This window comes from Capsicum annuum, chromosome 12 (genome assembly GCF_002878395.1).
Source record: "Capsicum annuum cultivar UCD-10X-F1 chromosome 12, UCD10Xv1.1, whole genome shotgun sequence".
Lineage (NCBI taxonomy): Eukaryota > Viridiplantae > Streptophyta > Magnoliopsida > Solanales > Solanaceae > Capsicum > Capsicum annuum.
This window is the reverse complement of record NC_061122.1, coordinates 26,086,788-26,114,563: the sequence shown is the minus strand read 5'-3', so window position 1 is coordinate 26,114,563 and position 27,776 is coordinate 26,086,788. Positions and strand designations below refer to the sequence as shown.

The following is a 27,776-nucleotide window of genomic DNA, read 5'->3' as shown; positions in this document are numbered from 1 at the left end:
TCCGATTAACTCTATTCCATTAAAACTTAAATAGAAAAATAGAAGTACATCTATTCTGGCCTTTTTGCATTGACCTAATTAAATTGAACATCTTACATGTTTTCCATCTCTAACCACCTATGAGTAGGACATTTTGCAAACAAAGACACTAAAAACTGTGATATATCCCTTTCAACTGTTACTACAACAATGTCACTATGGAATATCCCAGCCTGCCGTTCTTCTACATAGACATCTAATTATGGGAGAACTGAAAATGTCAAAATGGAGGAACAGTAACTACGACAAAGTTGGAAAACGTCAACATGAACATCTATACCCTCTATACATCCCCACCCAAAATCATGTGCATCGCCTTATATTACAATTGAATCTACGCTTTCTGCCACCTAAACCAGCTTAAATTAGATATGGTGTCGCTTGCCCAAATAGAATGTAAGCTTCCTATGTTCAACCACATTCCGAGAACAAAAGTTGTATTACCAACGAGATATCACTGCTGCATTAACTGTCAGTCTGTTATCTTCTGATGATCCTAGTGCTGCTTCTTCGCGAGACTTTTACATGCCCCGTGAAAGGTATTGATCAGTCATTTAGAAGACTAGTTGTAGATCCGAACAGGCTTGTCAAAAGCGGGTCGATTCTGCAGTACCAATATGAGACAGTTATACACCAACTAATAGAATTAATAATACTACATTATTAAACTGACTTTGGGATGGCTTGATAAATAATGATATGTTCTTGACTTGTAATTTGAAAGGTAAGCCAAACGATATGTTCCTGAATTCTGAATAGGTTTAAGTATCACTGTGATATATTTCAATACAAGAGTCACTGAGCCCACAGGAAAAAGATTGCAAGAAACCAATTTTAAGCAACCAAGAATAGTCAGCCATGAAGTACTCTTATACTGTTAATATATATTTAAGGGATACAATAATATTCAGGTCCATCAGTATGTTGAAAGCTAGAGTAAGTATTTCCTTAGCTGTAATATTTTTTCATTTCAATCACTAAAGACTTGTTCACTAGGATGGTCGTCTTCTATGCCCCTCATCATCAGCTTAACAGAAGAAGTAGCATACCTGGTTGGCGGGAGCATATGACCTTTTAGGACCATTGTCAGTATGCTCTAATCCAAGATACTGCTCCCAAGCACCGTAAACATCTCTCCTCTAGAAGCCAGTTAGGAAACAGAATAACGAAACATCACACAAGGACTATAGAGGAGGGGGTTTTGGGGTGGGGATGGATATGGAAGGAAAAGGGGCAATACCTGAAAGCGAATGGACACAACATCTGAATCCTCGAGGTAGTCAGGTCGGCTCACAGACAAAAATGCAAACTTCCACTGCATAGTGAAAGTAGAACGTGTAACCAACTAAATAAAATAACACACTTGAACCTTCTACATTAAAACTGAACCTAGAAATTTTCCAAGATTACTTGGTATAGAAACAAGGATGCAAAGCAAGGAAGCTTGAATACCTTTGAAAACTCCTCATCTGGAACCTGCAATTTTTTCTGAATCCGCACTTTAACTTCACTCAGCGTCTCACCCTCATGAATAACCAGAAAAAATGGCTCACCAAAGTTTTGTACATGCTGCAAAGGGATGGAATCAAGAGAATTAATTGAGGAAAGAACTTCCACCATTTATGCTGAGTGCAACCATAGCTATATATATAGATATAGGCATTTTTCAATTTTGGCAGGTGTACTTACTGCTTGATTTTGAGTTGTGTCCTTCATAAAATGGTAAACATGAATCAAACGATCATGAGGACCCAGGTTTTTCTCCTCTTCAGGGATCTGTGATGGAGAAAAGTTGGCCATTATTAGATAAACATCTAAGAGATGCCCTAGAATATTACAACACAAACTGAAGGCTATAAACTGTGGTGGGGCCCATCCCCGTACCCTGCGCATAACGGGAGCTTTAGTGCACCGGCTTGCCCTTTTTAACTGAAGGCTAAAAACTTAAGTTGATTTATCTCCGGACAAATGTTTATCTCTTTGTTGATGCAGATTTTAGACCTTTGTCTTCCCTGATTTACTTGGTCGGTCAAGTTCATAAGTGTATATAAGGAGAAATAAACAGGACAACACCAATAACCTAAGCAAAACCCATTGGACCAGCTGGACTGCAAATACTCAACACTGCAGGTGTAGTACCACCACAACATTAACGGAAAGAAAGGCAGTAATCCACCAATACATACTTCACTGGCAAAATATGACAGCAACAACTAACATGAAAGATCTCGTCATTCGTGTCATAAAACTCAAAAGTTTAAGTGCATCAGAAGGACCTTTGGCTTCTCCAGCCACAAAGAATTCTGACTTCAACCACCTAACCACCCCTGCTTCCTTTAATCAATTTATTATCTTCCCAGGCCACGCCTGCCGATTAATGACTATCAAGGGACTAGCTCTAATTTTCAGTTGATGAATATCCAGAAAAACTGCTGTGCAGTTGAATACAAGCTACTTCACTAGCACATTGCCGCACAACCAGTATTATTTGCAAAATTCTGTTCATAATGTTCACATATTTTTCAGGCAAATGTCACATAAGAAAAAGTGAAAAACAACAGGAGATAAATCTGCAGATATCACTGACAGTGACAGCAAGAACCATTCTGAGATTTGTGTGCAGTTTTTTGGAGGCCACCGAACTGCAAATTTCGGCCCAGGACTTTGAATTTGATATTTACCTTGGGTTTATGAAATATTCAAGGCATCTAAGAGCAATAACCTTACATTTTATATTCCCCAAACCAAATTCGATATATTTTTCTATACCCAAAATAGGAAAAGAATATCCAGCTATAAGAACGAAAATTAAGGCAGGTGTGTTTTTGCATTTACTATAGCAAACAAAACAGAATTTACAGTATATCAACGAATTCTAAGGTGGAGTTTACTGATAGACCGAAGACCCGAAGACAAACCATTTACCATAGAGTAAAAAGGTTTCAAGTTGAACAGAACTAAGACTGTTACATGAAGTGCAAGTTCAATGACACGTCTCATGAGGTGGATGAAAAAGAAGCTTCTAATATCTCGGGTCAATATCCTAGGAGACTGGAAGAGAGAAGGATGTTACAAATCATATTGGAACGGGGTGGGTAAAACAAAGGCTCGCATCCGGTGTACTCTGTGATAAGAAGGTGTCACTAAGACCTAAAGGTAAGTTCTATAGATTAGTTTTTAGCCCAACTATGTTGTATGGGGCAGAGTATTGGCTAGCCAAGAATTCACACGTTCAAAAGGTGAGTGTAGCGGAGATGAGGATGCTTAGATGGATGCGTGGGCACACCAGAAGATATAAGATTTGAAATCAAAATATATGGGAAGAAGTGGCAGTGGCTTTAGTGGTGGACAATATGCGGGAAGCGAGGCTGAGATAGTTCAGACATGTTAAGAGAAGCACAGATGCCCTAGTGAGGAGGTGTGAGAGGTTGACAGTGATAGGTCCAAGGAGAGGTAGAGATAGACCGAAAAAGAATTGGGTGAGGTGATTTGACATGACATACTCATCTTCAGCTCACTGACGACATGAACCTACATAGGAAAGTATGAAGGTCGAGGATTAGGATAAAGGATTATTAGGTAGTTGGGCAGTTTTATATTTCTTGTGGGAGAGCACAATTCTAGCTTAGAGCATCTTATCTACACTTATACTTATCAGTATCATTATTATTTTCTTATTACGTACTATCTTATTCTTCAAATTGTATTACTACTGTTGTTTCTTGATCATACCAGGTATAATGCTGTAGTTGTTATACCGGATGGTCTAGTCGATAAGAAATGAGACAATCATAAAGATTACAGCAAACCATTCATATAGATGCACAACCTTAACTGCATATCCCCAGCAAAATCTGTACCTGCTCGTCTGCATAAAATAAAGGAATTACCAACAGAACATTCGGCGTACCTCTTCTGCACGCAAGGTCCAGTACTGATCATTTATGTTCTCAATCCTTTCAGTAGGAGGAAAAATCTGCAAAATAAATGTGGAGGAATGTTACAAATGCTACCAAGAAGCGCCATACTGCAAGTCTTTTCATGAATTCTTAGCTACTTCAGAATGCATCAAACTGTTTTTTTTTTTTGAAATTGTAATGCATCAAACTCAGTTTGTGTTAATGTGTGTTGTCCTGTGTGTTTATATCTGTGTATATATGTAGTGTATGTCATGCACGGGCAGACAGACATGCACAACTCTACCATTCAGCACTTTATACGATTGAAAAATCATTTAGAAAACAAAGAAAGGATAATCGTGTAACACTCCAAATAGCAATTCTATTTGTACATTGAAGCATTTTCAGAAGATACAAAACTACAGCAGAAGTTATGCAACAAAAATGGTACCTTAAATATCTTGTGATAGAAAACTTCCAGCAACCTCAGTTCAGCATCTGGATGTGACAACTCAACCTATTCCATAACATCAGACAAGATCAGCAAAAACATCCAACAGAAATAGATCTTAAAGAAACGAATTTCTAGCAGTGTACTTATAAGAGAAACCTTTTTTTTTTTTTGGATAAGCGTGGTGTCCAGTGAACCTTCCATTAAAATAGGTTATTAGATGACATATCTCAATGTGGACATCAGATAATTCTCTCTAACTTAACGAACCAGAGAACCTTCCATGAAAATAGGTTATAAGATGACATATCTCAATGTGGACATCACGTAGTTCTCTCTAAATTAACGAACAAGAAAACATTCCACTATAATAGGTTATTAGATGACATATCTCAATGTGGACGTCAGGTAGTTCTCTCTAAATTCACGAGAGAATACATAATTACCCCCTCCAACTATGACACTATTTTTAAACAAACATTTTAACTTGCGGGGGTCCTAACACCCCCTTATGACATAGTATGGCTGTGGCAAGAGGTGAAATGCTTTTCCTACTTCTCTTCCTAGTTTCTACTTTCAGGTTTGACAATTTAGGGGGGTAAAAACAATCGTAAGAAGGAATCGAAATTTTGGCATCACATTTTATAGCAATATAAAATTCAAAAGTACCTTGGTTTTCAGATGATTAAGGACATCATCTACAGTACTTTGTTTCGGCAATCTAATAGTATGGATATTCACCTGAAAAGGAACAGCCCGAGATTTTATATAAGAGTAAGGAGACTGTATAAACCCTTATCAAAGGGCACTCTGCATAAAATGTATAAAGGATGTGTTGCACTTACCTCAGCTTTTGCAGCATTATAAAAGGCGACTTTGAGAGTTTTTAAGCACTGTAGCTCTGGTAATGGAATATCAAGGACTTCATAATACAAAATGTCTGAAGTCTATCCAAAGAGGAGGGATGGTAAGAAAATGTAGTTGACGGTAAATAATTAAGAGCCACAAAATTTTACTCACATAGAAAAGTTCCAATTAGCCCTAACCATAGTAGACACTGTTCCTATAATTACCTGATTATAGTGAACAAGCATTTCCGTAAGACGGTCCACTCCTCGATACTTTATTGGCTGAGGTTTTGGCTGCTGTGAGTAGCAGTTATGTGATGTAAGACTTATTTTTGATGGGTCATCCAAGCCGAGACGGCGAGCCAAACTTTGAACTACTTCATCATAGTTGTTCTGCTTTGACCTAGAGTTTATTTATCGTCAATGAGTTAACCAATACAGGAAAAAGATTCTCATTAACTTACTGAAACAGATACATACAACTCAAGACTAAAATCCTCCTCCTTGGGTTTGTCCAACGAGCGGAAACGAACAACCTGGGAGCGATCACATGGAAAACTCAAAACCATGATAAAGACAACATATTTGCAAGACAATCAAGGAACACTCTTTTGAGCTCTTTTGAAACTTAATACAAATGAAACAGTGTCACATAAACTGCAATAAAGAGAGTATGATGGAGTAAAGGCAGGTGTACAACCAAAGGTACTTCACCAAAGGGAAACAATTCCATTTCAGAGAGATAACTACCAATCTAGCTCCAAGAGGCAATATGATATAACAAGGTGCAACACATACCTGGCGATTGTGCACATACTTTAAAAATGAAGGAACATCAGGAAATCGATATTGTTCACTAGTTTGGCTTTGAAGGTGCTTTTGAAAGCAAATAATGTCCCCATCTTCAAGCTGCAAAAGCAGAGGAGTATCATACAACAAATCCAGCGGAAGAAATGAAAAACAGAACTGAAAGCAGTTGGCCACGCCGGCGAATGCATAGCGTATACGAACGGCAAGAGATAGAACGTACCTGACTGCTACAAAATGTTAGCTTCCAGTCAATAGGTTCACACATCACATTGGGTTCAAATTTTATTTCCTGTCAATAAAACATGATATTAAAGCACAACCTGAAAAGTCATCTATATTACTAGTGCGGGTTAACAAACTGGTAGATAAGAAAAAAATGTACCTCAAAGAGTTCAATCTCTTCATCAGGTGAAAAGCCAGCCAACTCATTTAGCTTGGTCACTATCTCCAGTGGCTTGCCACTGCCTTTTACAAAGAGCCGCCCAACATACCTGATAACAAGAAGAAAAACCAAGTAAAGAATAAACCAAGATCCATCACTGCATGGCCACTTATATATAGACACCAAAAATACGTGGATGCTGATATCACAAGTTTCAGGATATCAAATACGTCAAAAATTTGAATTGTTCCCTACGACATAGGATTTACAGATCGAGGTTTCAGCAATTAACTACTATGTTTCATGACTATAAGACCTCTAACAAAATCTATTTCATGTCCATATCAAGTACAAGAAATTGCATGCACTGCAATGAAGCTGTAGTCTTTTTCCCACAGTAATCTCAGGTTAACTAAATATATGTGTTACAGGAGTTAGATGTCCACCATGTTGAACAGTCTGACATCAAGTTGTTAGAGCCTTAGCCGCCATGCGAACACTTAACACGAGACTAAAGCATTTGTGATTTATGAATCAGTCATCAAGGATCTTAGCTAAATGGGGACCTGCTGCATAAGAACTTTGCCCGCAGGTTTCTTGATCGGACTTGACAAATTGTTGTTGCCACATTTCATATATCTACCATGTCTGCAGGCTCCTAGAACGACAGGAAGATGCACTTTTCATTTTTTATTTTTTTTTTGATAACCAATGATGCACTTTCCAATTAGAAATGATATTTAGAGATCACAAATTAGACAAGCATAGAAACAACTACTCTTTTAATACACATATTTCAACTTATACAGAGGCAAGAAGTACCTTATCTCCTCTTTCAGAGGGTCATACAGTTTGAAAAATAGAAGAATATCTTCTTTGGTCCTTTCAGTTGGAGGACAAGGTTGCAAATCCTACAATAATACACAACGCAAAAAGGGAAAAACATAAAACTTGATATACACAAAGGTGCAGCACCTGGCCTAATGAAAATTCCAAGTGCGAACCCTAAACAGGAAAATGAGTAAGCAGTATTCCATTACCAGGCCAACTTCAACTTCCAAATAAAGTTTTAGCTCAGCATTATTTGCTTTATTAGAGACTTCTCTCAATTGTCCAACCTGAAATACATTGAGCAAGATCATTAGCACCAAGTCAATCAAGCACCAATCTTGGTAATTCAACAGACAAAAAATACTAACAATAAGAATAATAATTCCGTGTGTTCCCACAAGTGGGGTCTGGGGGAGGGTAGAGTGTAGGCAGACCTTACCCCCACCTTTGAGAAGGTAGAGAAGTTGTTTCTAAAAAAAACCTCGGCTGAGCAAATGACAGACAAAAAGTACCATTCATAGGAAAAAATACACCACTGAACTAAGTGATTAAAATAAATGCATCAGTTGCTAAACAACAATATTCGTCGACTTGATAAGGTGGGATGGGTCCTGTACAAATAAATCTATCATCCAGGGATGATTAATACCTCCGCTACACAAGACTAAGCCTTTTACATTGGGATAAAAGGAGCATTAGGATGCAGGAGGACTAGTCACCTTATTAATACTAAAAGTAAAAAGAGGACGAGTCATTAACTCATTTTAATGCCTCCTCATCTTACATCCAAAGACAGGATGCGATGGTGACTCATCCTGATGCCTCCTAATCCTCATCACACCAATTCTCAAATAATGAACCTTAGGCCTAACTTAACAACAAACTAGCTCATGAGAGGAGGATTGTCCAAGACTATTTCTAGAAATGAGAGTACACACCCTCATGTAGGCACTCCGACACACTCCAAGAGAATGCTGCTCGGGGTTAGAGAATTGGAGAGTGGACGACATAAACGAACCCAACATTGAGTAAGCCAAACATAAGGATGGCACCAATAGCATGTAAAGAAACTGGAACTTGGAACTAACTTAAGTCCAAAAGCCAGCTCATCGCTCAAGACCATGTAAAAGAGAGAGGCCAATACCATTAACCGATATGAGAAATACAAACACAAACCATGGCATCTTTCCACATCCAAATAGGATGAGTCATCTTATTTTTTGAAAGAGAAAGGATAACTCATTTTGTTCACATCGAAAGACAGGATGAGATATGACTCATCATAACGTGTCTTCAACCAATCTCATCACACAAATCAAACATACTAAAAGGCAAACTCTAATGTAAGAAGCCAAACACTGAACACCGAAAAAATCATGTTTTTACGTCCCGTTTTAATGAGAGGGGAAGGATGGGGGAGGAAGGAGAAATCAGCAGTGAACAAAAATAGCAGAGAGAATCCAGTTACACAGCAGTAAATTCGGTTTAGACACTCTTTTGCAGAGCAAGACAAGGACCGGGAGAGAAGCTCATAATCAATTTTAGGATAGCAGATATATGATCACCACGAGAATACATCTGTTACTCACCGACTCGAGGAAGCATACTACTTTTTGTGTTACAAATCAAAGCAGTGCAAGATACGAGTACAAAAATATTAATATGCACAAAGAAGATAAGAAGTCTCCCACTGAAGGAATTATGCATTTCACAGAAAAAGACGGAAGCATAAAAAAAATGACTTGCATTATTATGTATAAATGGTATTTAAAAGAAAAGGTGCATGGCAGAAAACAGTTATCCCTAATTGTTGTTTTCCTAGCCATTTACACCTAGTACAATGCAATAGATACAGATAACAAATCACGTTAAATTCATGCTTGATCTTTCATCTTAGCATGATGTTCTTTCCTTGAGTAATTACTGGACATTCTCATGAATGATTTGCTGCAACTGCATATGAAAGCATTGATTCATTATTTCTCTTAGTCTGCTTCTAAGCAAAAATCTTTTTTTTTAAACCAAATTTTCATTTCTACGAAATGTCGAACAAATTGTACTGATAGATAGCATGGAGAGTAAATATAATACTTATCCCGGAATCTTTTGATCAGTATGTCGATCCAAGAAGAATAGTAAAAGTGATAGGAAAGCTAGTGTGGTTTAACTAGGGCACTTGCTCACTACTTGAAAACAGAGACCACTTTTTAGAATCCGGATACAACTGCAGTCCATTCTCAATTCAGCTCCACAGAACACAGCAGAAAGGTAAACAGTCAGACAACTTACAGACTGAAGTTCCTCTTGAGGTGTCAATGGCCGATTAGGCCGATATGTGTGGTTTTGTCGTTTTGCCCAAAGCCAGTATCGCTGAAATTGCACGGGTACACCCAATACCTTAGCAACCTCCTCCTGAAAAAAGACTTACCATTAAATAATAACAAACATAAGAGGAATAAGGATTGACTACGCGGGTGTTTGGATGGGCTTATAGCTTAGCAACCTCCTCCTGAAAAAAGACTTACCATTAAATAATAACAAACATAAGAGGAACAAGGATTGACTAAGCGGGTGTTTGGATGGGCTTATGGCTTTTGGCTTATTTTTGCCTTTTAAGCGTAAAAAAAGGTTGCTTAAAAGCACTTTTTAATTTTACCCGAACATTTCTAAAGTGCTTAAAGTTATTTTGACTTAAAAGCACTTAAACAAGCCAAGCCAAACAGGCTCTAAATACACAAATAAAGGCTATAACGGTTTGACATAGCATACAACATTCAAAAAGCTGAACCATCATATTCCAGCTATGAGATTCCATTATTTCAAGAATCATTCACCTAAATTTGCAATCAGAATCTGAAGTTTTTCTTTTAACTCAAGCTTAGTAAAATATCAACATCCTAACATAAAAGTGACACATAAACCTCTATTGTTAGTACATGCGTTCCAAGAGTCTATATGTTTTTTGTAGAATTATGTTGTCACATCATCTAAAAGCCTATATTGTTTGAGATGGGACACTTTTATCCTATTGTTTTATGCAAGAAAACACGCCCCTTTGCGTGTGGACCTAATTCTTTTACCGGGGCCCAACTTTTTTCTTGAGCCACGCACATCAGAATTTTTTATTAAGAGTATCTGTGCGACTCAAAATCAGAACTTTAACCCTATTTTTGGACAACTGTGGTATCCGGGCCAGCTTTCGTGCACCTCGACTAATTCACGGGATACCTGCCACCTCCCACCAGCATCTGGTACCAGGTAACTCTGTCCACCAAGGCCGGGACAGCTGGGTAGAAATCACCTAGTGTTTTGTCTCTGTTGGGATTTGAACCTGAGACCTCATGTTCACACCCTATTCATTGACCACTAGGGCACACCCTTGGGTGCGAACTTTTGCCAGCTTTGAAGTTGTTCCAGAGGAGATATTTCTATTTATGTTCGTAATTCTGAAGCACATTCATGCAGTATCTACATATTATGCTTCAGAAGAGCAACCAAAACAGCAAAGACTGTAAAATTTCAAAATCTGTACAAAAATATCTTTTGTTAGTAAATACGTACAAAAATAAATTGCAAAATAATACCTTGAATTGTGTAAATGCCATCTGTTTCTGGATACGGAAACTACGGACTTTGTCATGATCCACAAGATCAAAATAGATCTCCTTTCCAATTTGTTCGTCAAGGTCTTCATCGCGAGCAACCTAAGTATATAACAAGAGTGTTTTCAGCAAGGTTTACAAATTTCAAAGACTCAAGAGGAAGGGATAGAGAGTAGGTTTTAAGGGAAACCTTGATGATAGTATAAAGGTGAGCCTCTGCTTTTTCCTTTCTCTTTTGCTCCTTCTCATCTTGCTCTTTCTTTAGCCTTACCTGCAATATAATGTTAGACAGAAGATGACACGACTCAACCATATTATCATAAAGTAAATGGACAGAGTTATGTAGCACACACACCCTGAGATGCTCTGCAATGTCCTTTTCGTCCACATTGCAGATAATCTTGTCTTTGTCACTTTCACGTATATAAACAAGCATATATGCATTTGAATATTTTGTAAATTTGAACGGTGAATTGTTGAACCCCGGGTTTGCATGAGGCAACTGTTGCAAGAAGTGGAGAATGAGAATGAATATTGGCTATATATAATACAGGAAAACAATGAACATGCATATAACTTAAAGGACAGCAAGAATTCCAAATATACCTCCTCCTCACCACCATACTGCTCTTCCAAAGCCCTCTTTGGATCTTCTTTTGTCACACGCTCATCATCAAATTTAAACCTAAAAGTAATAAGCAAATAGTGAATCTTAAAAATCAAGACAGGCAGCAGAAACCAGAAAGACAAGGAAGTGAAATAGCTATAAATGATGCTTGAACGGCAACTGATGCCCAAAATCTATCATGCATCTTTTTATTTCTAAAAGAAAAAAAGGAAAATATAATAACTTATATTGCCTTAAAGATGATCAATTTTTCATTCTGATGACACAGAGTAAGTGAGAGACCACTAAAACGCACAGAAAAATCAAGAACTGAAGGATAAACAAACATGTCTACTGACAGCAACACAATACATACCATTGATCAGAGAGTGTTGGCCTGATATAAGCATAATAGTGTCCCCCATGGACCCCACCACTGTGCACCAAAACACTGAAAACAAAAATAAAAGGATCAAATAACACTCATTACCTCGTCTTACTGTTATTCAGAAATCTATGCCAAGTATACAAAGAAAAAATCAAAATATCATAGTCTAGAGTCTAAACTGCATAAACAAACCCATATATATGTTTTCACAGCAGAATATATCAACTACAACACGGAATAGAAAAGGGACAGATGATAACAGCACCACAATTGCAAAAGCAGCTAATTGACAGCAAAGGAAAGGGAGAGAGGAAGTGGGGGAGATGAAAAGGAGGGTGCTACTGTCTATTTAGACAGTATCATCCAATTATCTAGGTACTTAACTGAATCCCCACTGCTCTAAGTAAACAAAAATAGTGAAATAATATTTAAAATCGGCGTCCTCACATGGATAGGACTCTTAAGAACTCCAGCTGTGTAATTAGGAGCACAGAGGGTACAGATACACCTCTGAGCAATAGTGCTACTAAGCTTTCAGTGGGTAGCATAATATAGTAGCAGGATGGCATTCAAAATTAAGCACCATTAAGAATCAAGGTGTACTAGGAAGTATATAAATGATCTGTTCAAATAACGATGAACTTTAATGAGGTAGAAGCGTTCATAGTTCTATCATAAAGTTTGCAGGCAGCAAAATAAGGTTAAAATTTGAGGTAGAGTATACAACATAAATCCAATGCCAGGTTTTAAATCCTACTATCATTCAGGCAAAAGCAAGCCATGTCCATGTCCAACATATCCCTTGCATGATGACCAAAGGGAAGCCCAGTGCACTAAGGCTCCCGCTATGCGCAGGGTCCAAGGAAGAGCCGTACTACAAGGGTTTAATGTACGCGCAGCCTTACTTTGCATGATGACTATTGAAAGAAAAAAACAATTACAGTAAATTACCTTAGAAACAGAAGATGCACAATGAGCAGAGGCCATACCTCATGAACCATTGAACCAAAACTCAAAAATTGCTTAGGGGTTGCGAAAACCTTGATTCATTGTGGAAGGACTCTATTTCCTAATTTACATGTTTACCCAAGAAACTATACTATCCTGTAAAATGTTTTGAGAGAAGCCCAAAGTGATGGAATGATGCAGTACGAGTCTTTCCGATTAATATCATTAGAATTGTTAGATTTTTTCAAATAGGAAAGTTCACAAAGGAGAAATAATATACACCCAAGTTGACAAAGGGATTAAGAAGAGATTTTATTTCTCTGCAGATGGCTGATTTTGCACCACTCAATCATGGGAAATCACGTTGTTAGAACTTAGAAGCAATTTATTAGTCTCAGAAACTTAAGAGCCTGTAGCACATATAGCTTAAATGAGCCACATTGTCAAGTAAAAGTTGATTGGCCAAGGAAAACAACACAGAATTATGCACAACCGGAGGCAGAAAAGGTAGAAGCAAACAGAATGATACAATGTGGCTCTTATGATTTGATAATTCAAAATCTGTATACAAAAATGGGTAGATCTGACCCGCTCAACTAATCACAAGCATAAAGTAAGTAAATTAACCAAAAGAGAAATTTGTCAACATGAAGAATGTGAGATAATGAAGGAATTCTCTTAATGCAACCACATGCCAGAAGTAAGATCACATCCCCAAATGGAAAGAAGAAGAGCATTAAGAAAAAAGAAAATCAATATGCTTCATCAAAGAAAAGAGATTATACCTATGAAGAGTATAGAGATTGCGAACGCTTCGATCTGCATCAGGAGATAAATATTTTCCATTTTCTCTATCAAGATCGAGTTGTAAAGGAAACTCATATCTGTCATTTATCTATTTAATCAATTCAAAAAAGGAATCAGCAATTATCATCACAAGGAAAACATATTGTTTCGATTACAGCTGGGAGAAAGATACAAGTCAGATCCTCGTAAAGCTATTAAAGAAGTGATCCGAGATGAGTTGATTTCCTTACCCTCAAAAACAGTATCAACCAAAGATAAAGTAAAAGACCAGATAGCAATAGAAGTGTCGATCTAGTAAAAAACAAGGCTCCTGATATTGTCCTACACTACTTTCAGCTCCCATTTTAACTTTTTCTTTTTTTATTTACAACTAGGGTTTCTTATGAGTGCACGTCTTCTCTAGTTTCTTTCTTAACAGAATATGCTGAAAAGTTAAAGAGTAAAGACTTAGTTTAGGACTGACAAGGGAGACTCCCACATTCATTTCCGTCACTTTTTCAGCCCATTTGGAGATATTGGCATTAAGAAATAATTAATTTAGTCATGTACACCTTCTTTAGTCATCGACTGACAGTTCTGGGTTGATAATGATTAAGGAAGCAATGAAATGGGAAGAACCACATAAGGTAGAATTACTGAAAAAAACATGACAAATTTCAGACGTTTTCTAAGCACCCAAGGGTGTCTCCTAGCCAACAATGAAGCTGGGATGCACAATCGGAGCGATCAGTATTCAAATCCCAGTACAGTCAGGAAAAAAGAAAAGCTAACTGATTTATTCTCATCTGTCTATATCTTGTTAAGCAGAGTTACTCGGTGTTTCTACTGGTGGGAAGTAGCATTCTACCAGTGGGAAGTAGCACGTACTCAGTGAATTATTCAAGTTTCATGCATGTTGGACCGGACAACACCATTACCACAAGAAGAAATCATATGTTTTCTACCATAACTGGCTTGCATATAGATTTAGGAAAAACTAAACTCAGCATAATAAAATAAAGCATTTACTCCACTTGGTATGCCCATACAATCATGTGAGAAATCAGTTCTATACTCTCTTTTTCATAGGCATGAGGAATTTATTTTATACATTGACCACATGAGAGTTATAATAAATACCTTGACCATAGTATCCCGTGCAAAATCATATTCAAAACGTTTTAACTGAAGCTGAAGAACAGGGGGGAAGTCAATGAAAAGGACACCTTTCCGAGCATCCTGAAGAAATGAAAGTTCAGTTAAGTAGCAACAAAACTAACACATATCCTTATCCTTTAAAAAAAAAAAAAAAATTCAAAAAAAGAACCATTATTCTAATAACCAACCAACTACAGCCTCATCATATGTCTCTTCTTTTCTTTTTCTTTTTTTGGGAAGAACACAAGAAGGTAAAGAAATGCTGCATTGTGGACTTGAATCTGTATTGGAGGTGAGACTCTTTATAAAAGGCGACTTAGAGCAATACAGCTAATGCTGCCCTCAAATGTAGAACAAGATTCATTTATTTGATTGGTTTGGGGGGGGGAGTAAGAAGTAAGAAACACAAAACACTTATTAGGTGCGTTTTCCACATTTCACCTCCTTGATTTTTATTATTTTGTGAGCAACAGTAATTGGTATCTTTTTGTCTCTCCAAACACATTTCACTTCAAGTACCAGTTATATCCTTCCTTTTGAGGCTCAAAGGAAAGGCAAAAATTTAATATCTAACCAACTCTGCACACCATTATCCAAAAATCAGAGGATTGTACCTGTAAACCATATTTTTCTGCATGGTATTTATTGTCACCCTCAAGGCGTTCTTCTTCAACATACTTGTCAAAAGAAGTATAAACATCGCGACACCCTTTGACGTCAAGCTGCAAGTCTGTCAAAAAGAGACAAGATTGCAAGTTAAACTGATACTGAGGTATTCCATGTTTTACAAGAAAAATCAGATATTGTTTACACATATACCATAAAAAGATTCTTTTCTGTTTGATCTGTAGTCCACGTTGATACATTCAATATAATTCATATGATGCCCCTCGAACAGTTGTTGTATTGTGCCCTCTACAACGGTTCCCTGAGCCAAAGAAACGCAAATAATCCACAAAAATAGTCTCAAATCTAAATAAGCATACATCTACAGTACTATTTGTTTTTGGTTCACATGTTACACAAATAAAAATTACCTTCATTTTATCTTCAAGCTTTTCACAAAGAACCCTGTTAAGTTCTTGTACATCATGCTGCATGAAAGATTCATATGAGTCCCATCCAAAGGACTTCGTCAACTCTTTTGTTGCTACACTAGTGTCGCTGTACTGTAGCTTATAGAACAAACTCTGCAAAGCTAGGGGGATACTCCCAGATGGATTATCATTCTCAGTGGTTGGCATATGATACACAGCCTGAAACACATGTGAATTAGTCACCTCCGGGAAAATAATAACGAAGAAATTACTCATGCTTTTATCAGCTAACCTTTTTAAAATAAGGTATATGGTACAATGTTTGGAGGAGAGAGTTCATATAACAAGTGGCTCCCTGATTCTTAAGGCCAACAAAACCAGTCTCCTTCTTAGAGTCATGGGACCAGTAATCAGTGACCCTACGAACAGAAACATCAGCTTCAACTACGACTGTACCATCCATAAGATAACCTCTGCTAGGATCATATAATTCACTAAGAGGCATGAAGGATGTGAAACCCCAGTCACTCTCTCTTGCATTAAACTGGTGCTGAGTATCTGCCATAAAAATCACTTTGGAAGTAAGTTTCATAAATTGCACCAAGAAGGTGCCAATATGTACAGCAAATGTCTGCCATTAAGAATCATAACATCAACTAAATTGTCAGCAGTCTACTTATCAAATCATAAAAATATTTGGCAAAAATTAGAACCATCAAAGGGAAAGAACACCAAAAACAGCCTCCGTAAGGAATAAAAAGCTAAAGAACCATAAATTGGGGAATGCTCGGACTCACTAGCTTATCTGAAAATGAAAATAGAGATTAAAGATACTCTCAGGATAAGATGCCAGTAAAAACTAAGATTATCCTTCCATGTACCCCATCATGCTTTCATTCTATCTTTCCGATGCAAAGGTATGTCAATGTGGCATCATCTACTTTTCTCTAATAAACTGCTTCAAAATCCCTAATTAGAGCTTTAATGATTCATTTTGAAGCTCGACAAACCTTTATAGCAACTCCACACTCAACTTCAGCAAACATCATAGGTTTAAAATATAGTCAAGAATATTTCCAGTCAGATTATAGGTACTTCCCCAAAAAAATAGCATGACCATCTACATCATTCCTGCAGTCGTCCAAACGAAGTGCTAGTTTCAAGCATAAGGGGATATTTACTTATCAAAAAAAAAAAAAAAAAAGCCAAGGGAATTTTTAATCTGCTTTCCTGAAATGAATGAAAACCCAGATAATCATTTAAATCTGTCTGCGCAAGAACGTATATCAGGCAGAAAATGAGAAAATAGGTAAACTACAGAAAATAATCATTTTGTTAATATTTTATTGCTACAAGTCTATATTAACTTCAATAACAAGTGTTGTAGAGCTAATTAAAGGGGGTTTACGCAAATGTTCAGGTCAGTTTACAGTTATCATAGCCCAAAAATAGTTTTACATCAGGAATAGCCAAAATTGTTGAAAAAGAAGTGGCCTCCTTCAGTGTTAGTACCATCTAATTTCTCATTTTACTTTTGCATTTTCAAGGCTGAACACACCTATTCCCACGTACTTCAAATGTTGTATTTGTTGTTCTTTACTCTATTTAACACCTTATATACGGTTAGGATATGAGTACGAGAAGGAATAGTATACAGAATCCTATTTGGAAAAGAATTGTAATGTAGTGTCCTACTTGGAAAAGGATTAGAATTTAGTGTCTATAAATAGGATCTCATTGTAATAATGTAGTTACAGCGATTCAATAATATTATTCTCTTATATTTCTCACATGGTATCAGAGCCCTCTACGATCTTGGAAGAGAATTAAAGAGCTTCCGCTGCATGCGGGCGGCTATAACCCATAAATGCCGCCCGCCTAGCCAATGATCATGCTAGCAAAAGATTGAACCACCATGCTACTTTCCGCCGACTACTTTCTCATATCTGATTTGCATAGCACCGTGTAGATTTTCAGTGACACCGTGCATCTCTCCTAACTATTTCTCATATTTAATTTGCGTAGGACCATGCATCTTTTCGGACTACTTTCTCATATCTGGGTTGCATAGCATATGCGTCTTTTCGATGACTCCTCAGATCTGATTTTTGCAGTTTCGTGCATCTTTTTGGTGACTCCTCAAATCTGATTTGTGTAGGATCGTGCCAGCATTCGGACCCTACCCATATAACTTCTTTTTTCAATAGAACTGTGTCATCATTCCAACCCTACCCATATAATTTCTCTTTTTTACTAGGTCATATCGTCATTCCAACCCTAACCATACAATTTCTCTTTTGCAGTAGGGTCGTGTTATCATTCCAGCCCTACCCATATAATTTTTGTTTCACAGTAAGGTCATGTCAGCATTCCAATCCTACCCATATAATTTTTTTCCCAAATTACGACCACTTTTCAGCAATCAAATCTAATAATCTGGCGCGTGAGCATGTTCCAACCAGTTTTTCAGTGACTTTCTTATTCAAGATCTACTCATCTCTTGATTTCGAGATGACCCATGTATTTTATACCAGCTTCCGACAACATTCCAGTGATAGATCGACTTTCCAGCAAAGTTAACTACTTTTTCAATTTGTTTTACTACTTTTTCAATTTGTTCCTTTTCAACGGTGATCGCCCAAACACCCCGAACAGTCCTTATCAGTTTTCTTACAAGTATCTTCACCAAGTCCCTTACTGATCTCGTAATTATTACATCCATGACAAGTTTGGTACATATGACTTTATGCACCAGCTTGAGGGGGAGTGTTAGAATATGAGTAGAAGAAGGAATAGTATATTGAATCCTGCTAGAGAAAGGATTATAATGTAGGGTTCCTACTTGAAAAAGGATTGGAATGTAGTGTGTATAAATAGGCTCTCATTGTAATAATGTAGATAAAATGATTCAACAATGTTTTTCTCTTCTATTTCTTAAATATATATTGTTATACATAAATATACATCGATTATACAAACAAACATACATATAAAATGTTTAAATGATCTATATAAACATATACTACTCCCTCTGTTACAATTTGTTTGACTGATTTTGACTTGGCACGAAGTTTAAGCAAAAAAGACTTTTGAACCTTATGATCTTAAGCTAAAGATACGCCGAATATAATGTAATGTAGTGTCCTACTAAAAAAAGGATTGGCATGTAATGTCTATAAATAAGCTCTCATTGTAATAATGTAGATAAAACGATTCAACAATATTCTTCTCTTCTATTTCTTAAATATATATTGTTATACATAAATATACATTGATTATACATACATACATATACAATGTTTGAATGATCTGTATAACCATATACTACTCCCTCCGTTCCAACAAATGATTTTGACTTGGCACGAAGTTTAAGCAAAAAAGACACTTGAATTTTATGGTCTTAAGCTAAAGATACGTCGAATATACCAAAATATTTTTTCATCTTGTGGTCTTAAGCATTAAGTTGCTCGAACTAGAGTGCGGGTGTCTAATATGGATAAGGATCTAGGGGTAAGACTCTTCAACAACAAAAACATACCCAATGAGGTCAGCCCCGTCATGATCTAAATTTTAAGATTCGAAGGTATGGATCCAAGTACGAATACGGGTGGGAGAGTCAACTAAAAAATAATTCAAATATCTAAAAATAGAGTTGTATGCCTAAATTATGAGTAGAAAATTTACAAGGTATTTTGAGGAGAAACCCCGAAGGAGATAAAAGGAAAAAGTACCAATATAGAAATTTAAGTTTACAAGTTGTTCCTTTTTCTTCAACTTCACCTTAGATTTTGTTTTGATTACTTAGATCATTGTGTTTGCCCAGAATTTCTCTATAGATTTTAGTCAAATAGGTTGACTAAATTTGGTACTGGATCCCACATCATGTCGACAAGGAAGCGGCACCAAAAATGAAGAGTCTAAGCAATTTATCTTAAGCACAATATGTGGAAAGTTTGAATAAAAGAGTTGCAAAAAAAGGAAAGAAGCATTTTTTTTCAAACAAAAAAAGGTAACAAGAACAAATTGAAACAGAGGGCATATGTAACGGTATATAATCATCAAAATTTGATAAACTTAAAAAGAAACATGCATTGGGTTGAACATAATTTTCATGTCCTGATGCATGACTTTTTTGCCCGAGATCTCGAGATTCCAATTCCTATTGAGCATAATTTTTCACACCCTAATGCATAGGGTTTTAGGATAAACACCCTCCGTTCCAATTTACAAACAGTTTGGAAGCATTTTTCCCTTTTCAATACCAACAGAAGTGTTAGATTATGCTTCTTCATAGATTTTGCAGTAACTTGCTGAAGGATATAAAAGCACCATTGGAGACCTTAAAAGAACTTGAAGAAATTCGAAATGGGTCATCCTTAATTTTGTTGATGTTAGCAAAAATCAAAATTTGGGGTTTGACCCTAGTATTATTTGGAGCTTGTGGTAGAAATTTTAACATAGAGAGAGAGTGCGGAGATAGAGAGAGAAGAGATAAGCAAGAAGCAATCATGTGTGAGAAGAAGAGAGAGGGGGCGGAGAAAGATAAAAAAGTATACTGGCACACAATTTGGACTAAAACTGGTACAAACAAGGAAGTTTGGCCATTTCTGGTAGACTAAATGACAGAAATATTCTGGGCCATAATTATCTTTAGTTACAGGAGGTGGAGTGATACATTATGAGTGATGGACTATAATTATTTAATGCAAGACTTACCTCTAAACATAAGAAGAAAGAAACAGAGCTTTTTGTACTAGTGAAAAGACTCAAATCCTTGCTTATCTTATTCTCTTTGTAATTCTATTTTTTAGGGTAATATAATTTTAGTACTTGCACCAAGAAGGTGCTACATGCATAATCTTGCTAACTATAAAGCTATATGAAGGAACAACGATTCGTTGAGCTATGCAGAGCATTGTCCAAAACATCCAATAAGATATTGCAGCACGAACAATGCCAAGTGGAAAAAAAAATTAATAAGATCGCACATAAATAAGGAGTATCTTCTTTGTACACCACAAGATAAATATATTTGGGAACTCTATTAAAAGACTGATTAAGAAAATCAAGTCAAGATCTTAAAATGCCAAACACGGGTGGACTAATGAATAAATACTGCAAGAAGTAATGAGTCAACCTTTCATCAATGACATCGCTACAAAGTTCAGTGGTCCAATAATAAATAGGCCTTTCGTAGAATTACTAGAAGTGAAGATTACGGTGATAAAGGTGAACTTGCTGCTATGTCTGCCACCAATAAGATAAAGCACACTTACAATTAGCATTCACACATGCCTATACCAACATGACAGCTCATGCAACCTCTCTTTCCCTTCACTTGTGACGGTTGCAAGTGCATTTCGAATTATATTCTTTTGGTCAGCACTGAAAATTTCATTCCAAAGGACAGCCCTAACATGATGCTGAAATATGTACATCCAAATTGAAAGAGGAGTTCCATTAATATTGAATGGAACTACTAAAGTCTGTCAAAGTTTCAGCCTCATATACATTTTCCATTCTACATCAAAAAGTAAGCAAAATATAAAGTTAAGCTTGATCTGGTACACTCGGCTTACCCTCAAAACTTTTTGGTTTCTCTCTTATAACGTCCACCAAATGCAGGCTCCTACAATGTCCCAGAGTCTTCTCTGTTCTTCGCTCAACCCTTTCTTGTGCCAGCTGGCACAATTAGTAATGATAGAAGTCCTAATTAGTAGTCGAGCGGAGGTTGAGGAGGATAGTGTCTATTTTGGAGAATCAGTTTGGATTTATGCCTGGTCGCTCAACGACGGAGGCAATTCACCTGGTGCGGAGACGGGTGGAGCAGTATAGGGAAAGGAAGAAGTAACTTCACATGGTGTGTATCGACTTGGAGAAGGCATACGACAAAGTCCCTAGGGAAGTTCTCTGGAAATGCTTGGAGATGAGAGGGGTCCCGATAGCGTAAATCAGATCGATTAAGGACATGTCTGACGGAGCGAAGACTCAGGTGAGGACGGCGGGAGAAGATTCAGAGCATTTCCCTGTCTTAACAAAGTTGCATCAGGGATCGACTCTTAGCCCGTTTTTGTTTGCTTTGGTGATGGATGTGTTGACGCAGCATATTCAAGGAGAGGTGCATTGGTGGGAGGTGTGAATGATAAATTGGAGGTTTGGAGACAAACCCTTGAGTCCAAAGGGTTTAGGTTGAATAGGAGCAAGACTGAGTATATGGAATGCAAGTTTAATGACTTGAGACAGGCGGACGAGGTGATAGTAAGGTTGGGTTCCAAGGTTGTTTGTAGGAGGAATAGTTTTAAGTACCTCGGGTCGATGATTCAGGGGAATGGTGAGATTGATGAGGATATCTCCCAATGTATTAGGGCAGGATAGATGAAGTGGAGGCTCACCTCGGGAGTGTTGTGTGATAAAAAGTTGCTGCCTAAACTTAAGGCAAATTCTACAGAGTAGCAGTCCGTCCAGTCATGCTGTTTGGAGCGGAGTATTGGCCAGTCAAGAACTCCCATAATCAAAAATTGAAGATGGCGGAAATGTGGATGTTGCGTTGGATGTGTGGGCTTACTAGGGGCGATAGGGTTAGGAATGAGACTGTCCGAGAGAAGGTTGGGGTGGCTTCGGTAGAGGACAAGATGCGGGAAGTTTGGTTGAGATGGTTCGGGCACGTGATGAAGAGGGGCACCGATGCCCTAGTTCGTAGGTGTGAGAGGCTAGCTTTGGATGGTTTCAGGCGGAGTAGTAGTAGGCCGAAGAAATATTGGAGAGTGGTAATTAGACGTGACATAGAGCAGTTACAACTTTCTAAGGACATGACCCTAGATAGGAAGGTTTGAAGGACGCGAATTAGGATAGAAGGATAGTGCATGTGGGAAGTTAGTAATTAGTAATTACGGGAGCGTTGAGGTGGGGGGTGCCTTTGGTTCGTTGGGGTAGGTTATTACTCTGTGTGTGTCTTATTTATGTTGTTACATCTTGTTGCATGCTTTTATTATGATCTTGTTTATTATTCATTGTCTTGAGCCGGGGGTCTATCGGAAATAGCCTTTCTACTTCTCCGGAGGTAGCGGTATGGACTGTGTACATCTTATCCTCCCCAGACCCCACTGTGTGGAAATACACTGGATTTGTTGTTGTTGTCGTAGAAGTCCTAATTCACCCACTTTATGGAATTTATCAACTTCTAATTGAGATAGCTAAACATTATACCAATCCTAATTCACCTGCTTTATGCATGCTAGTACAAATGTCCCAGATATTGAAATAATTGATGAATCAACCTTCCATAATGCTTTCAAGGGGATTTGGGGAGAAGTGAAAGAAATGGATCTACTTTTGCATCTCTTCGGTGAGATTTTCTATGTTGATGAATGGAAATTCGTGCAGATTATTTGCGAGTTTGAGGGGTTTGAGACAAGGGACCTTTATTTCAATGTTATTTATCGTAGTTAAGGAAGCTATGAATAGGATGATGGATAGAGCTGTATTAGGGGGTTAGTTGAAGGGCTTCGATGTTGCGGGGAGGGCCAGTATCGATGCCTCATTGTTGTTTCCGGATGATACCTTGATTTTTTGTGATGTAGTTCATGCTTAATTGGTATTATTTAGGCCAAGTTCTCACTTGGTTTCAGGGGGTGTCAGACCTTAAGATTAATTTAAGGAAGTGTGAGAATATTCCGGTTAGGGAGGTGAATGACATTGGAGTGCTTTCTCAAGTATTAAATTGCAGGGTTGTGGCTCTTCTGATTACATATCTTGGAGTACCATCAGGTGCCTTGAACAAGGATCATATGGTCTGGAATTCGGTTCTTCAGAGGGTTAAGAAGAGACTAGCAAGGTGGCAGAAAATACTTGTCCAAAGGCGGAAAAGAAGTGATCAGTAAGAGCATACTATCAAGCATCCACACTTACTTCATGTCTTTGCTTCATGCTCCAACTTCGGTTACTGAAAAGCTGAAAAAAATTCAGAGAAATTTTCCATGGGAAAAGGAAATTTCACTTGATGGGGTGGAGACTGTCACATCTCCTTAAAAAATGGGCAAGACTTGGAGTTAAAGATTTAAAGGTTTTAATAATCTTTATTGGGCAAATGGTTTTGGAGGTTCGGGGTGAAGGAACAAGCTTAGTGGAGGGGTGTGATAGATGATAAATATGGGATTATGGGAGGGGGTTGGCGAAATAGAGATATCACTTTGCCCTTTTGGTTGTGGTCTATGGAGCAATATCATGAAGGAATGGAATTATTTTTGGGAAAATACCTCATTCAAGGACAGTGACGGAAGGAGTAAACTTTAGGGGAAATATTATTGGAAGATAAATTTCAGAGGTTGTACAGAAAATCTTGCCAAAGAGAGTCAACGATACAACATATTAGGGGACACAAGATGGAGTCTTTTGTGGATTTGGAATTTAGAAGAGAAGATAGGAAAGTGTCTAAGTTTCAAAGATTGATGGCCTTACTTCATATGCAAGTCGGTCCAATTGATAAACCTAATGCTTGATGCAGCAGCCTAAGAAATAATGAAGGGTTCCTTGTGAAGTCCTTCTATGAAAACTTTTGGCTAGGGAGGAACATGTTTTCCCTTGTAATGCAATAGGATACCAAAGGTGCCAAAAATGTGTGTTTTTTCACTTGGCTAGCCATTAGAAGGATGATCATTGCCAGCGAAAAATCTTAGAAAGCGGAAGGTTGTCTGGGTCAATTGGTGTTACATGTGTAAAGGGCGGGTGAGAACGTGGATCATCGTCTTCTACATTACGGACTAACCACGAGGTTATGGTGGGATATGTTTAGATGGTTTGACACTTCTTGGGGAATGCCAAAACCGGGAAAGAGTATATGTTTAACTGGACGAGTGGGAGAAGGATGGGAAGACAAAGGGTTTGAAATGTGGTTCCACTTGTGTTAATGTGGGTTGTTTGGAGAGAGAAATAGGAAAGCTTTGAAGGAGTGAAGAGGAGTTTCTCCCGTTGAGGAGGACCTCTATTCCCTTATTTTGTTTTGTTGCACACAAAGAGTACCTTGTTGTATAGATGATTGGGTGGAGTTTGTGGACAATCATATCTTTTCCTAGATGCTTTACCTTTTGGCATACCCCTTGTGAAATGCCAATTTGGTCATGTTTATGAAGGAAAATATATTTACCTGATTAAAAAAAAAAAAAAAGAATAACTGCATATTGTGTGAACATTCATTACACTCAGTTCTTTAAAGCTAATAGTTATTCACGTGACACCGCCTAAATTAAGTAAAACCCATAGAATCTATTATTTCACAATCTCTCTCGAATCAACGAGCAATGTCTCAAAAGGCTCAAACACATCATTTATTCAACCAACAGTCAATCTTTTCTCAGCAGTTAATATTTTCACAAATTCATGTCTCTTATTCGATCAAAAGTTTTTTATTCATGTCACTTGATCAATAAACAAAAATTCTGACCTTTTCTCACTGTATACTTGTTATGAACTTGGTTGAGCACAGCTAAGCTAAAATGAGCGTATCTACTCCATCCGTAAGGCAATGACTGTGAATCTGCAACATCCAAATACATTGACAAGTGGTCCGCATTATTCCCTTTAGGGAATATCAATATCCTCCTGCCATACGTAATGCACCATTTACGACAACAAATCGCCTACATATTAAAACAATCCATCAAAAGAACACAAAATACTACCATTTATATCCTCCCACATGGAAAACCTCAGAGTATAGCTTTTTCACATTCAACCTCGAAAAGTTCTCTATAGTCCACGAAAACCGAGCAGATGGTGGATCATCCACTTGTGGCCCCTCCACCGTACTAGCTGTATCCGCAGTCGCAACTACCGACAAATAAAAAGTACAGCTTCAAAACAAAATATTTACACAAACAAACATTTAAAACAAAATTTATAAATCCACAAGGTTACAAATAGACATTCGAAACAAAATCTCTAAAACCACAAGCCACAACTACACATTCAGAAATATGCTACTTATGTTAGCAGCATGGAAAAAAAAAAAGCAACTAAAGCAACATATCAGTGTATACAACAAGATAAAAAGATTACCTTCCATTGGTTGAGGACCTTCAACAGGAAAATCTGAATTAGGAACAAGCATCTCCTCATCTTCTGGCTGCAACAAAAGCAAAAGCAACTAAAGTCAGATAGTCGATCCAAAGTTACCTTACACTTCCGATTAACCTAAGCCCAAGAATTTCTCCACTGCGGCATTTAAATCAAAACTTTTGCATAAAACTTCACTCCTAGTCTCCGCTATCACTTTTTAGTAAAAAATTCATCGCACATCAATCCAATAACTATCAAAAAGATCTATATGAAGCTCCTTTTCAAAGTTCAAATAAAAAAAAACTAATGTAAGATATTCGATCTAAAGTCACCTTACACTTCGGATTAACCTAATCCCAAACTTCACTCCCCATGCTTTTCAATTAAAAAAAATAACGCTTATCCAATGCAATAGCTATAAGGAAAAATAAACCAAAATCCTATGCGAAGCTCCTTTTCAAAGTTCAAAAAAAAAAAAAAAAGTCGATCATCACCTTAAACTTCCAATTAACCTGATCCCTACAACTTCACCATTACCTCATTCAAATCAAAACTTTTACATAAGACTTCACTCCGAGTTTCTTCTACCTCTTTTTAGTAAATTCACCCCTTATCTAATCCAATAACTATACAAAGTTCCCTTCCAAACATCAAAAAAACGCAAAAAAAAAAAAAAAAAAAAGAAAAAGAAGAAAGCAACTAAATTAAGATATTCGATCTCTGCCGATTAACCTAATCCGTAGCATTTCACCATTGCCACATTAAATAAAAACAAAAAAAGTAAGGCATTGGATTCGATTAACCTAATCCGTAAATTTCACCATTGCCACGTTAAATACTTAACTCCGCCACCACTATTTAACCAAAAAAGAAAAAAAAAATCACCCTTATGCAATACAACAACTATCGAAAAAATCAACCTCGTTTTCAAACTTCAAAAAAAAAAAAAATCAAAAGTGAATTTTGCGGTGTAAAAAAAGTTGTACATTAACAGGTGAAGGAGTGACAACAGTCATTGCCGGAAAACGGCAAACGCTGGACCGTAAAATCGGTGGATTGTCGGTGATGAAGAATTCAAGGAAACAAGAAGAATGCAAAAGATAGAAACGATCAAGCGAAGCGATCTCCAAGGACTTTCTCTTTAGTTGGGAGTCCTTGGGCTACAAGAGAAATTTTTAGTATGAAAAAACAAGAAAAAAAAAATGATAGGGGTTTTAAATTTGATAAAGGGTGGTTTCGGAATTTTACTGTGGGGGAGGGGGTGTAGTATTGTTTTTTCAAGTTTTCAAGTTTTAAATCAGATTTTTGGGACGAAAATAACTTTTTTTTTGTTATCGTAAAAAGGTAAATTATTTATAAAAAAAGGTTATATTGTCTTCGTTTCACAATAGTTAGCATATTTAAATTTTTTGAGAATTAACTTGACTAAATTTTAAAAAATATTTTATTATTTTATTTTGGATTTAACTTCCAAGTTATAAATGAGATTTTTGAGTATATAATAATTGTCTTGGATCTCCTATGGTAAATATAAAGACTTTCATAAAAAGATTACACGATACAATTTTCGTTTTGAAATAGTTGTGATATTTCAATTTTCGAGAGTCAACTAGATTAATTTTTAAAAGATATTTTATTATTATTGTTACTTTTTCTTTTGGAATTTAACTTCCAAGTTTTTAAAATGCGATATTTTACAAGAAAAAAAATCCGAATCTCTTACATCAAAAAAGAAGAGTTTTTATTAAAAAAAAATTTACTGTCTTCATTTCAAAATAGTTGTCATGTATTTCAGTTTTAGAAAGTTAATTTAATTAATTTTTAAAGGATATTTTTATTATTTTTTTACTTTCTTTTGTTGGGGGGGAGTTAACTTCCAAGTTTTAAATAAGATTTTGGCAATAAATTACGTTTTCAAATCTCTTATTGTAAAAATG

The 27,776-nt window shown here is 36.9% G+C and overlaps 1 protein-coding gene across 1 annotated transcript; it reads right to left on the bottom strand.

Annotated features, from left to right (window-relative positions):
- On the bottom strand, positions 1–27,022 carry LOC107850572 (ubiquitin C-terminal hydrolase 12). Its single transcript, XM_016695185.2, has 32 exons — positions 26,826–27,022; positions 25,840–25,906; positions 25,464–25,611; positions 25,226–25,383; positions 16,079–16,344; positions 15,787–16,005; positions 15,569–15,677; positions 15,364–15,479; positions 14,732–14,830; positions 13,591–13,700; positions 11,846–11,920; positions 11,469–11,547; positions 11,218–11,364; positions 11,053–11,133; positions 10,845–10,964; positions 9,550–9,672; positions 7,470–7,547; positions 7,252–7,340; positions 6,430–6,538; positions 6,268–6,336; positions 6,036–6,146; positions 5,718–5,773; positions 5,463–5,640; positions 5,235–5,336; positions 5,059–5,130; positions 4,390–4,455; positions 3,950–4,015; positions 1,729–1,815; positions 1,492–1,608; positions 1,280–1,354; positions 1,089–1,178; positions 1–643 (listed from the first exon to the last, which is right to left on the bottom strand). Exons 1-32 carry the CDS (start codon positions 26,853–26,855, stop codon positions 602–604), a joined length of 3,354 nt encoding a protein of 1,117 aa, XP_016550671.1. The 5' UTR covers positions 26,856–27,022; the 3' UTR covers positions 1–601.
- Positions 27,023–27,776: the final 754 nt, after the last annotated feature.